The 12499-nt window shown below is 39.6% G+C and overlaps 1 protein-coding gene across 3 annotated transcripts in view; it reads right to left on the bottom strand.

Moving 5' to 3' along the window:
- The window catches only part of DGKI (diacylglycerol kinase iota), a 153360-nt gene that overhangs the window by 68972 nt on the left and 71889 nt on the right, over positions 1 to 12499 (bottom strand). For all 3 annotated transcript variants that reach the window (XM_075503567.1, XM_075503574.1, XM_075503559.1), the window contains 2 exons: positions 11405 to 11505; positions 390 to 469 (listed from right to left, as the gene is read on the bottom strand). In XM_075503567.1, coding sequence (XP_075359682.1) covers positions 390 to 469; positions 11405 to 11505 — 181 coding nt within the window. The remainder of the gene's footprint in view (positions 1 to 389; positions 470 to 11404; positions 11506 to 12499) is intronic.

Below are 12499 nucleotides of genomic sequence, written 5' to 3'. Positions count from 1 at the left end.
TTGCAAAATTAGACGCACTTAAATACCACAATGTTTATCCTTACATAACACACTTTCTAATCAATAAGTTGTATAATTTCAGCAAGGTATGTGGAGAGTGCTGGTATTCCGTTCCAATTCAAGGAGAAGTAAACACACCCATCCACATCAATTCTCTTATCATTTAAAAGGACTCAGTATGACTTTTCATTTCCTATTTAGAAAATACTTTTCAGTGCTTCTCCTGCTTTTATTATATCATATCATAACTCTAAAGTTTTGTTTTCTGTGGCAGGCAAACTGCAATACTCTTTACATATGGTTGTTGCAACTCTTAGACCTCTGCACTCAGAACTGAAAGAAGCATAACATAAATTAATATATGATACCTGAATTCACAAAAACCTCACCTCTTGTAGACGGTCAATGTACATACGACAGGTCTCCAAGTCACAATCTCCTCGTACCACTATAATTCCTAGGGGAATGGCTGGAAAATCAAAAACAAAAAACACCTCTTTAACTGAAGTCTCTTGAACTTAAAAGATTTGCAATATGCTGCTTTTTTTTTTTTTTTTAATAATGTCCTCACAAAAATTTTCTGCTATCTAAATCTTAACAGTCATTTAAAAGCAGGAACATATTATTCATCAGTAATTTCACCCGTTTATAATTATCAAAGATTCTGGTTTTCAACTATCTTTCATACTGAAGAAGCTAAAACAAATTCAGTTAAATTGCGTGCTTCATCGTCTGATGTCAACATCAATTATTAACTGCAAAGAAAGGAACATACCCCAGAACAAGAGTTTAGGGAGGTGCTCTTATATTTTGAAATAAGAGAGTGATATTTCGTTTTCAGAACTCTTAAAAGTCTACAAAAATGATTTAAAGTAATGAAAGTCACAGCCTGATTTCAGAGAAAACTGTCCAGCACCATGTTATTTTGATGGAAGGCTGCTCTCAAATCAAAACAGGCATTATTCCATCTACATGCAAAATTGACACAACATCTCCATATTTTCTCAGAAAAAAAAAAAAAGAGAACTTGTAAAAATACTGCAAATAATTCCCCTCAGCTGAGGGCAGCATTTTTAATAACGGGGGATTTAGGTTTCCACAACCATTCTCTTCTTGCAGCCAAAAAACTCCAAAACAAACCCACAAAAAGAACAAAAGAGAAAAAAGCATATGTGAGTCCACAAGGAAGGTACCCAGAGAGCTACCTACTAAGATCTTTTTCAATAAAGAGGAAACAAGTGAAAACTCTTGAGTCCCTGGTTTTCTAAAACTGAATCACTGACTGAAATTCTTTTTTCTCCTTAGAGGGTATTTAATCAAACAATGGCCCAAAAAAGTAGTGGAGCAGCAGGAAAGAGATTTATATCCTCACATGAAGTATTCCAGAAGGAGAGCAGAATATCGACTCATAAACAATTTTAGTAACTGGATAACAAGCAGCAACATAAACTCACTGACATTTGTGAGATAAATAGAAAAAACAACTGTGCCGCAGCCCCTCCTGCTGATCAAAAGAAGTTGATTAAGAGGGAGAGATATTTATCTACTGAGAAGCTCTTCGTTCTGATAGGAAAATAAGACAGTGCTAAAAGACAATGGGGAATGTGGCTTATATTTTTGTGGCCCACCTAGGCTAGAAACATAAAGAGAAGCTCAGTGGTCTCAGGGAGGAGAGGAGGGCAGCGCCTATGGCAGTCAAGATCATTAGAAGCCTCAGAGGCCAGCGCAGGGCTCTGGGGACACACCAACAACGCTGCCAGCATGGTGTTTGGAAAGCAATTTGAACAGCAGAACAGCTATGAACCCGGGAAAACCAGAAGCGGGGAAAAAAAGCCGGAGGGAGAAACAAGAAAATAAAGAAGGGATAGGCAGGAAGACCAGGGAAGAAGGGAAGAAGGGAAGAGCTCGCACTTCTCCTGAAGCAACACTGACATCCGACGTGATGCCAATCCACCTGCCCATTTTCAGAAAGGCCAAAAGGGAACAGTACTCATTGCAACCTCCCAGATTTTTTCATTACAGAACAGAGACTGAGACACAAGTGAGTGGAACGAGGGTCAGTTGTGAGGCTTGCTTTACGCGCTGCAACGCTCCGGGTTACAGACTGATTCTCTTTGCTTAGTGTTTATTATTGCTTAACCTGCTCTGACTGAAGACCCTTAAGCTCTTCGTAGGGAGTACTTCATGGCTATCGAGTTTCAGTTCAGCAGATCCCTCTGTAGCCCTTACTGAAAGAAGTGTTTGTTAAATTCATTTATACCACTAAAAAGTGAATTGCCGCAGACACAACTACATCTCCAATAGCTACAGAGCACTAGGGAGCTACACCACTGGCTCATAAACTGTCACCACTGATTTTGTCTCTTTTCTATTGAATTCATTCCTTCGTAGAGGACTATATGCACTTAATGGGGACCAGAGTTTTAACCTGCTGAAACAACGCAGCTAACACAGAACTGAAATCCGTAACTATCACCACTCCTGACAGCCCAAAGGAGAAGGACCTTATGAAGATTTGGAATTCTAAAGAAATCCACCGAAATGTCTGAAAAGAAAACACTAATACGCAATAGATAGTTTAGCAGTGACATTTATGGGCCTCATCTACACAAGTGAAGAAGAAAGTCATGATTCACAGGTTTAATTAAATTATGTCCCATCTATTCTTGGTGGTCACAGAACGATTCTGGAATTCTAGGCTGGGTGACTTTGTTCGTAAAAAGAGATGTGCGACTTTTGCTGCCTGGAAATCCTGAACTAGCACGACCTATGGCTTTATGGGTCAATGGCTAGCTAAGGGATAAGGTGCATGAGGTGGGTCTCAAATGGTTCCATTCCCTATGGTTCATGCTCATTCGAAAAACTTTTAAAGTCATTACTGGATAACACTACAGTATATGCTAAAATGTTGCTTGCGAAAGGGGTTTTGGTGGGTTTTTTTGTTGTTGTTGGTTTGTTTTTTTGCAAGACACATTTGGCTTTCAGCAAGGAAAATGTTCCCAGCCCTCATTTTGATCATAAACCACAGTAAGTATGCACAATGCAGCCAAGATTTTCAAAGTGTTTCACAATAGCTGCTGTTTGAAAACAAAAGGAAATCCTTAATGATTGATAATGGGATTGAAAGTATGGGATTGTTGCTCATGCTAAATATAGGGCAATGCTGTGCAACAGGGGCAAAATGAGGTAAGTTACGATGAATCAGTTAAAGGCATAAAAAGTTAACGTGCATGGCATTCAATGTCATTGTGGCCGCTTCCATTGAGGAATAAATGAACTTCTACCTTTTCTAAATAGCCCTGTGTGGATGAGGATGTGGACAGTGCTGTGGGACACAGTGATTACTAGATATGCCAGGTGAGAGATGGGAGGACAAAGTCTTACATTAAGAGCACAGGCACTGCAGAGCAACTTTCCCGTACACCCATACGCTGTCCATTCGTGTGAATATATGGATATATCCAGACATGGGAATATGCCAAAAATAAGGAACAGTATCAGATCATGAGCCAAGCCGCAGCATTCAAGTGTCAGATATTTTTCTCCCGAGGCGCCTGCTCTTCTGGCCCCTTGCATCCAGCTCCAAGTTTCTTTGTGCTCCCTGAATGGTGAAAAGGGCTTTGTCCAGGGAGCTGTGGGTACAGACTCTAACGCTGCAGTGATGAGCAGCAGTGCAAGAACCCCAGGAGATGAGACAGGCAGACAGTTGCTTCATATCCTGAACTAGTACTGTGGAAAGCTTTTTGTTCCCAACAACACTAACCAAAATCAAGTATCAGCAGGAGGAGGGTGGGGTAGGTGCAGCAGTATGGCTAGCATCATGCTCTAATTGACTGCAAGATTAGTAGTGATTTCCTAAGTCCTCATGAAATTAGCTATGGAATTTATAAACAAAGAAGAAATCTTCCACCTATTAACTGCCCATTATGCTGAATACCTAAAGCTAGTGAACTCTTTAATAGTACTGAGAACGCAAATGGAAGAAGCCTGAATATACTGCATATGACACCATGAAGAAAAAATAAAATTCAATTAACTTCCCCATTTATTGTTATGAAAGGATTCAATCTGTGATCTAAACACCATGATTAACTCACTCAAATCCCAAACAAAACAGCCTCAAGACACATCATTAAGGTAGATGTGAATGCCAGGAAAACTCATTCCGAGTCTGACATACCTCAGGGGACTGGGGAAATTAGACATTGGGTTGTAAATGTTTAATATAGCAAATAAAGGATCCTTACTACTGAAGATGTTCTAAGAATGTCATTTTCCTGAGGGGTTTCTGCTGATATTAGAAATGTGAAGGACCAAGTAAATTCTTGGGAGAAAATTCTAAAATATTCAGACATTTATATTAAGAGGTTTGGCTTTCCCAGTATGGTTTTAATACAACTGAGTTTGTACAAAAGGATTTTCTTACCACACAAATCTAAGCCATGTGTCTCTTCAGATCACTTTTGTTTATTATACTGACAAAAAATAAGCCTCCTTAGGTTCATTGGTTGCTAGTTTTCTTGGCACTAGTGATCCAATTTTAAAATCTTCACATCAGGAGGTAAAACACAATGGAGGTTATCAGACCTAAACCAGACCACATTTGAGAAGGCGGTCATCCCCTCCAGGCTCTCAGTGACTTCTCCAATACCCTGCCACAAAAAGGAAGAAGCTGCCCAAGTCAAATGAAGAGAGAACTTGTCCCAAACACCACACAAAAGGAAACAGGTTATAGAAAGAAAACTGTGAAGAGCTGGGAATTGAAACTGGCAGGGAATGGATATCAGGACTAAGAGCTGAAAGAAGAGGTCTGGCTGAACAATGAGTAAGGGTTTAGGATTAAAAAAAGGAACGGGAACCCGAGCTAGGAGATCTGCAGAAACAGACTAAGACAGGCAGGAAGGATGTGTGTGGGATGGGATGGGATAGCCAAAGGAGGCAGCCGGGACTGAAAAGGTAAGAGGAAATCAAATCAGAAAAGCAATAGGAAAGGAAATGGGAGAAGTAGAATATGCACAGAAAAATCTCACAGAAAAGTCTATACCAGAAAGACAAACTATAGCCTGGAAAGTCTGAAATGGAACTTAATATTCTTGTGTCTCCCCACTCCTCTAGGTTAAATATATATTTACATCTATTTGGAATACTGTCCATCTCTTCTAGTTTAAACGAGATGGCAAACTTACAGGTGACAGTTTCCCCACTAGCTCAAAAGGCAGAGAACTGTGTTTAATGTAGATATGCCCCATGTGGAGTCAAGAGAGAGTAGATTTAGATTAGATATAAAGGAAGAAATTCTTTACAATGAGGGTGGTGAGACACTGGAACAGGTTGCCCAGAGAAGTTGTGGATGCCCCATCCCTGCAAGCATTCAAGGTCAGGGGCTTTGAGCAACCTGATCTAGTTGAAGATGTCCCTGCCCATGGCAGGGGGGTTGGAACTAGATGATCTTTAAAGGTCCTTTCCAAACCAAACCATTCTATGATTCTATAACTCAATGATACGAGGTGAGATTTCAGTGTTTTGGATTTACTCCTTCCTCCCAACCCAGGCAATGACATACTGTGTTAAATAAATGTTACTATGACTACAAGATCAAGAGCTCAAAGTTAGAAAAAGCCAAGATTGAAGTTGCCTATTTCAGCACCTGTGTGTATATTCATTATGCTACTCCCTTTAATTATCTGATCACACCCTACTTTTTCTTCTGTTGTACTCCTGTGTCTTTCTAATCTTTGAATGTGTGTGTGTGCGTATGCTGGTCAGTCAAAGCAAGAAATTTAATTCACTGTACTTTCTGGGCAAAGCCCACAAGGTTTCATCCATCAAAAGGCAAAAAGAGATATTTCCTTTGACACCAGCAATGCCTTTGGCAACTTCCTCTTTGTTTTTGTAATTTCTGTTTCAGTTACAAACATTTATCGGTGGTTTGCATCTGTATACACCAGGATGAGAATCTTTGAGCTCAGTGGCAGCAGAGTTGCCAATATTTAACTCACTGCTGACTTCTAACCCTCTTGGTTTCATCTTGCTGGGTGACATTAAGGAATCCATCCAACCCTCTCAGTTTCAGATCTTATTAAATCACTGTGACAGAGAAATGCATGAATTAGCTAATGTCTACACAACACATGTTGAGAAAACAAAGCTGTTAGAGCAAGGCGGTGACTTTTAAGCAGAGGGAAATTTTGTAGACAGTCTGTAGGTAATGCTGCCTTTTACAGAGCTTCTACAGATAAGCTACCATGTCCCCTAAGAGATCTCCTGACAAATATGTCACCATTGGTGCTTCCTTTACAGGATGGAAGAGAAGGTTTGTAGCTACACAACCCATCTCACCTAAATCCATCCAGGTCAAAGTTGCTTCCCAACATGACCATATTTCCTTCAGTGGCTAATCTCTCCTGTCCTGACTCCATGCGCTAATTCAGGTTTCCCTTATCATAGTAGTCACCTAGCAGGAGGTCCTTTACTCCCCTATGCCCTTTACATTATGGATATTCAGGATGTAAATACAAAGTCCTCAGTGTTGACCTTTTCTTATTTAGCTAGTTGCTCAAAATCACATGGAATAGTCTCCAAATTAACTTCACCTGCCATATCAGAATGCATTTCATAGATCAGTGATTCTCAAACTGTGGTAAGTATATTGCTGGTACGAGGAAGCTACAGTATCTCTGTACATGTACACATCCCAAATGACTCACAAGCTTGTCACTCCATGTACCTCTGCGTACCTAGGATAAGAACTCGTAGGATGACCCCCCCAAGCCCTCAGATAACTCACATAAATTTAAGGCAGGAACATATTGAATACAGACATCTGGCTAGATATAATCAGAGAGAGACAAGAAGTCGAGGTTAACATCGCATCATGTTACACCACCCTCACTCACACACACACACAAAGCACGGAGGCTACAGAGAAAAGGATTGTTAGATTGCAGACAGTTCAGTTGTTATACACATGGAACTAAATTTTCTTCAAAAATTGCTCCTTAATCTAGTGTGCCATTTTATTCAAGAGGAGATAAGGAACAGCTGTGTGTGTAAAAGACAGTGTGGGAGACCTGGAGCTGTTACAGAGCTGAGAGTTATTTCTGATACTGCCACCATTGCTGTCAGGTATGATTCCTCCTTAATCTTAGTGGTATTGAGCAAACTGAAATTGGTTGTCCATGGCTAGAGCATACAAAACAACAAATTAAGAGCAGTAAGAACTGACATATTCGATTTAAAAAAAAAAACCTGTGCAGCTAGTGCTGATGGTGAGCTATTTCACGGCTCCATCTTCATGGAGCAAATCTACAATAGTGTTGGCAGGAAGGACTAAGAAGGGTTGAAGACGACTTGGTCACTAACTAGTTTATGGTTGGTTTGTTTGTGGTTGATTTTTTAATATAATTAATTTCTGCATATACCTCCATTATCAGGAGTTTCTTAGTAACATTGGAAAGGGGAAAATGGAGTGTCATAAACAGAAAGATTTTGCTATTTTAAAAATAACTCAATTGTTTCCCCACAATGCTGTTTCAGAATACACTTTCCTGCAATAACAGGAAATCAGAGAGAGTGCACAGAAGATATGCAAGCAAGCGAGACAGAAATAAGTTCTGTCCATCTAGAAACATCAATCCAACTCACTTTTTGAATATGATAGTCTTGGTTATGGTCATGTAATGTACAACTATCATATTGGCCAGAAGGTAGTGAAGCTGGTGACTAGAGTGACAAGTGCTTGGGGCACGTATAGGGAGGTGTTAGAGAAGACAACTACATTTGCAATGAAAAACATTACAATACAACTAAAATGCCAACATATATCCCTTTCTTAAAAGAGTGCATGGAAGCATTCGCCCCTCCTTGCTGAAGGATCAATAAGCATCCTCTGTACCATCATCAATCATCCCACAGACAATACTGAGATGATGACAGAAGAAAGAATGAAGGAGAAAAGGAGCATGGGGAAGGAAGGAAGGGACAATTCAGAAACAGCCTCTTGATTAAATGCCAGCTGCAGTGGCAAGAAAAGTAGAAAGCAACAGAAGGAGAATGGGCTAAGAATGGTCGTGCCCTTCAGAGGACAAAATGACATTCTTTAATTGCTCAGGAGGTTTTCAAAATGAGGTGTCTACCTCCAGCAGAGTGAAGATTAATCTTCATGGAACAGTTTGTATGACGAGTTGTTATATGTCGGGAAGTGCAATTTTAGGTGAAGTAGTTGATAGAATCAAATCAGTATTTCAAGCAAACAAGGGGAGCGAAATGTATTTACTGTGAGTTAAAATGATCCAGATTATTAACCTGATATCAGAGCTTTCAAAACTCTATTATGGGGACATGTAACAGGCAAAAAGCCATAATAGCTTCTTTGCTATTTTTCCTTCAGGGATAACAGCAGGACTTGTTATTAACTGGATTCCTTTTCCTGTTCAGATTGCTGTGAAATTCTGGTTTGGTTTTCAAATGATTTAGGGAGGTAAAACTGCTTTTAATCCTTGTGGGCAGGGAATGGATAGTAAGTATAGTATGCTGGAATTAAATTGTAGGTATTCTGCCAAAGCCTGGACAGATATGTAAAGTGAGTGTCTTGCAAGCATCTAGTGAGACGTACATGCACCTGCGAGCTATGGTCATGCTGAAGGAAGCTAACCCCACTGAGGGTAACATGCCTTGTAGAAACACTATTGTAGAAACAGGGCCCAATACAAGCGCTCTTGTATTTTGCTAGTGCACAAGTATCATCTGCATTTAAATTTTTAAGTCAGACTGGCAAAATTTCAGTTATTCACCTGCCATGGAAATTTATTTATTTCCACCCCCCTCCTCCCATAATAACTTTCTTTGGTAAAGGAAGGAGAGTTGCTTCTTCTCCCTCAGCACTCCCCTCCTCCCCCTTTAGCCAAGTAACTTTTAGTGGCAATGCTCCATGAAATGATTTGCTGATGAGGATGTAGTCAACATGCTTATTTCATATAAGTATTTAGCATATGATAGAGCCAGGCAGGCAGCAATCCATAGACCTGCCCCCAGAAAACCATTTAAAATGTATCCAATTAGCTATGTCAGAAATGCAATTAAAATGGCTATCTGCTCTTCTTAAGAGGAACATTTCAGTGATTTTTCCAGCTTCCTTCCTCATAAAAACTTAAGTTATGTAGTCTCTAGTGTAACATGCAGCTTGATGACTGGCTATGCCTCAGTTTCCAGAAAAGATGCAAGCATCTTGCAATAAGTCACAAGAAAACTGGGACATTAGGTCTGTGCTCAGTGAACCACAGGATTTTTCATTTTTTACTTCATGGAATTCCAGGAGCTGGCTAGAATATTTAAACAGTTTGGTTTCTGACTGTTTAGAGAGCACTTCTCTTCCCACAAATAATTCCCTTCAGTTGTAATTAGCATCACCCAGAAGTCCTCAAATCAAGATCAGCCTCCTGAAAACTAAAGTTTGGACAATTCTGATAGGAGACACTTAAGCTATATGTCCAGAGAAGGAGGCTGATGACCATCACTGTATGCTGTAAGTTATATGTTCTTACACAGGACATTCCTAATAACTGCAAAGGGTAAGGTGAGGTATCTTTTCTGATTTATTTTAGGTTGATAGGGATATTATTTGCTTTCTCATATCTTAATGTAAAAACAGTAGTGCACAGGCATTACTGAGACAGCTAAAGGAGGACAGATAGGCAAAACAACTTCATGAAAAACAACTGGGAGAATACTTCAGTCCAGCTATGTTATATTATCAAGCTGGCCATGCAGCAACTTGAAAGAGAGACAGAAGGGTCTTATTGCAAATGGCCTGCCAATGCCTGAAAGCAATCATTTTAACTCATGATGGACAAACATCTACTTTTTGAATGAAAACCTCTTAAGCACACATCCAGCAAGTGATCAAATGCGTATGTAATCTAAAGCCAAATCTCAGAGGTTCCAGATCATTCTCTGGCAGTTTTTGTAATGCTATCATTATGTTTTTTTGCAGGTGACAAACAATATAAACACTCATTTGCAACTGCAGTGACAACAGTGTAAAAAGTTGTATATTTTGTGTCAGAACTTGTAAATGGCTCTTAAGGACTACATAATATATACTAAATAGACACACAGACAAAATTTACATCCATAGTGATGATGGATGAGATAGTTCTCCTCAGATGGGAAACCATAGGATGAACCATCAAATGAAGCAGATTGCTTCTGACAGGGTTGGGTAGATGGGGGTTCAATATGGCCTGAAGTCTACTCAAGGTCAAACTCAATTTAAACTTGAAGGAAATTCCTCTCCAGTGAGCCTTAATCCTCATCCTGTTAAAATTCTTCTCAGTCCAGTGATGAAGGCTTTGACTGCTTTAATTATGACCAAAATCCACTAACAGAAACTTCAGAAAAGGCTGTCAGGACCTATAGTAAAATTTAAGCCATTTCAGTTCTTTTGTTGGAAGGAGAGCTGGTGAACTGGAAGAATAAGGAGGGGTGAGATTAGAAGAGTGAGAGTGAAACAGTTTAACTATCTTCCAACAGTAAGATAAGCAAACCAATTAAAAGGATTGTCATCCTGTAATTACCAGAGCTCTGTATTAGAGGGAGCTCAAGCTTTGTTGCACAACAAACAGTCATGCTTGTAATTCAATATGAATAATGAGCCAGATGCATGAACAAAACTTAAATTGTTATCACAAGCAGCCATGTCCCTCATTGATTAATGACTCCGTGTGTCACCAAGGAAAGGAACTCCATTTTTAAGTATGGATCGTCATCATCAATGTTTCCAAAGCAACCGGCTGTCTGCTTTTGACTTACCCCTGAATGTGGCAATTAAACCATTACATGAGGAAACAAAACAGTGATTATTCTCTTATGTGGAAAACTGAAGGTTGTTAAAGAATAAGGGACTGGGGAAGCCGGATGTGTTTCCCATGATAAATGCACCTGTGCAAGAACTACGTTCAAGGTCAGAGCACATTCTCAATACGAAATTAATTATGGTCCCCCCACTCAGTTTCAAATTTGATGCTAGTCATAAAATCTTGAATAGTTTCATACACTAGTAGAAATCCAGCAGAACCAACAGAAAGACATGAATTAAAAAAAACAGGTGTGAAACCTACTTATTTTACAGTAAATAAAATCTACTTGCAGAAGGCATAATTAAGTAAGAAAACAGGTGAATTCTCTATATATGCTTTTTATAGAGAGAGTATTTCTATAGAGAGAATATTTATGTGCATATATACAGACAGACAAATATACACTCTACGCGACTCATCCAAAAATGTATGCTTCACCCTGTGTTTGGGGTTTTTTGTTTTTGTTGTTTTGGGAGGTTTTTGTTAATGTAAGATTTATACAGCAGGTTCTACCAAAAGCAGCTACAACCTGGCTTCTTCAAACTTACAAGCTTCCCGGAGTTTTTCCTTGTCGTAATGTAGCCCCTCATATTCTTGTAAATTAATCCTGTTCACTCTGATCCGCAGGCGATCTGGGATGGAATGAGGACTGCAAAAAAAGAAGACAGCTTCTTAGGTGAAGTGTTCCATGGAAGAGCAAAATGAAAATAGGATATGAAGTGATTTTAATCTTCTCTGAAAGAAGAAAAAGAGCAAGCCTCTTCAAACCTGGGCCAACTCCTCACAAGCCCATCATTGCCTTTATAATTATGACTACCCACGGCACAACAACATAGACGTTAGACCATAAATGACAAGCAAGATCAAGAAGCCCATTTGCTGGCTGTTTGGTCTGGAATTACAGAGGTTTTTCTGAGTTCTCTAATCTCTATATAGCTACCCCTCCCCTCTGCAGTTTGCCTTTTTGTACATCCCTAGGGCCCTACCACAGTCAGTAGATCTGCCAAGCTGTGTTTCAGGACACAGATGCTTTCTTGGGAAGTCTCTCAGGACAACCATTCCTCTGCCCATGAGACCATCCACCCTCATATCCCTGGAGGATCCTCATTCAGCATCTCTGTTCTGGGAAACAGGCAACAGAAATGTGGCTAAGAAACAGATTTCCACAGTAGTCAGTCCAATGCACAGAATCCAGGAGGACTTTCAAAAGCAAGTAACAGCACAGGAACCTCATTTCTGTGATTTCAGCCAGATTTAGTTGCCTCAACTGTCTATATAATTTTGACACACTCAGCGGGTCCCTATCTACAAGTTAAAGTGTCCATATATTTCTAGAAAGTTGTCCTGAAAAGCTTTGTTTTGATTTCATGCTGGCTTCCACCTTACTGTAACCTATTATTTGATTTTGCAAGTTTAGCTGAATGCTATGTAAATTAACTTGGCCACATTTGCATTTTCCACTTTTAAAGAAAGATAGATTATCTGGGTATTACAATGCATATATCAACTGTCTGTCCTGTAAGAACTGGCCCCTGGCTCAACGTAGACTCTTCATCCTGTGCTTCCACCAAAAGGCCATCTATTTTCTCTGTTTTAATCTCGTTAGTAACAGAAGTCTGCCAGTGGTATGACCAACAAATACA

This window comes from Mycteria americana, chromosome 1 (genome assembly GCF_035582795.1).
Source record: "Mycteria americana isolate JAX WOST 10 ecotype Jacksonville Zoo and Gardens chromosome 1, USCA_MyAme_1.0, whole genome shotgun sequence".
In the NCBI taxonomy this organism is placed as follows: Eukaryota; Metazoa; Chordata; class Aves; order Ciconiiformes; family Ciconiidae; genus Mycteria; species Mycteria americana.
This window is presented reverse-complemented; position numbering and strand designations above follow the sequence as displayed.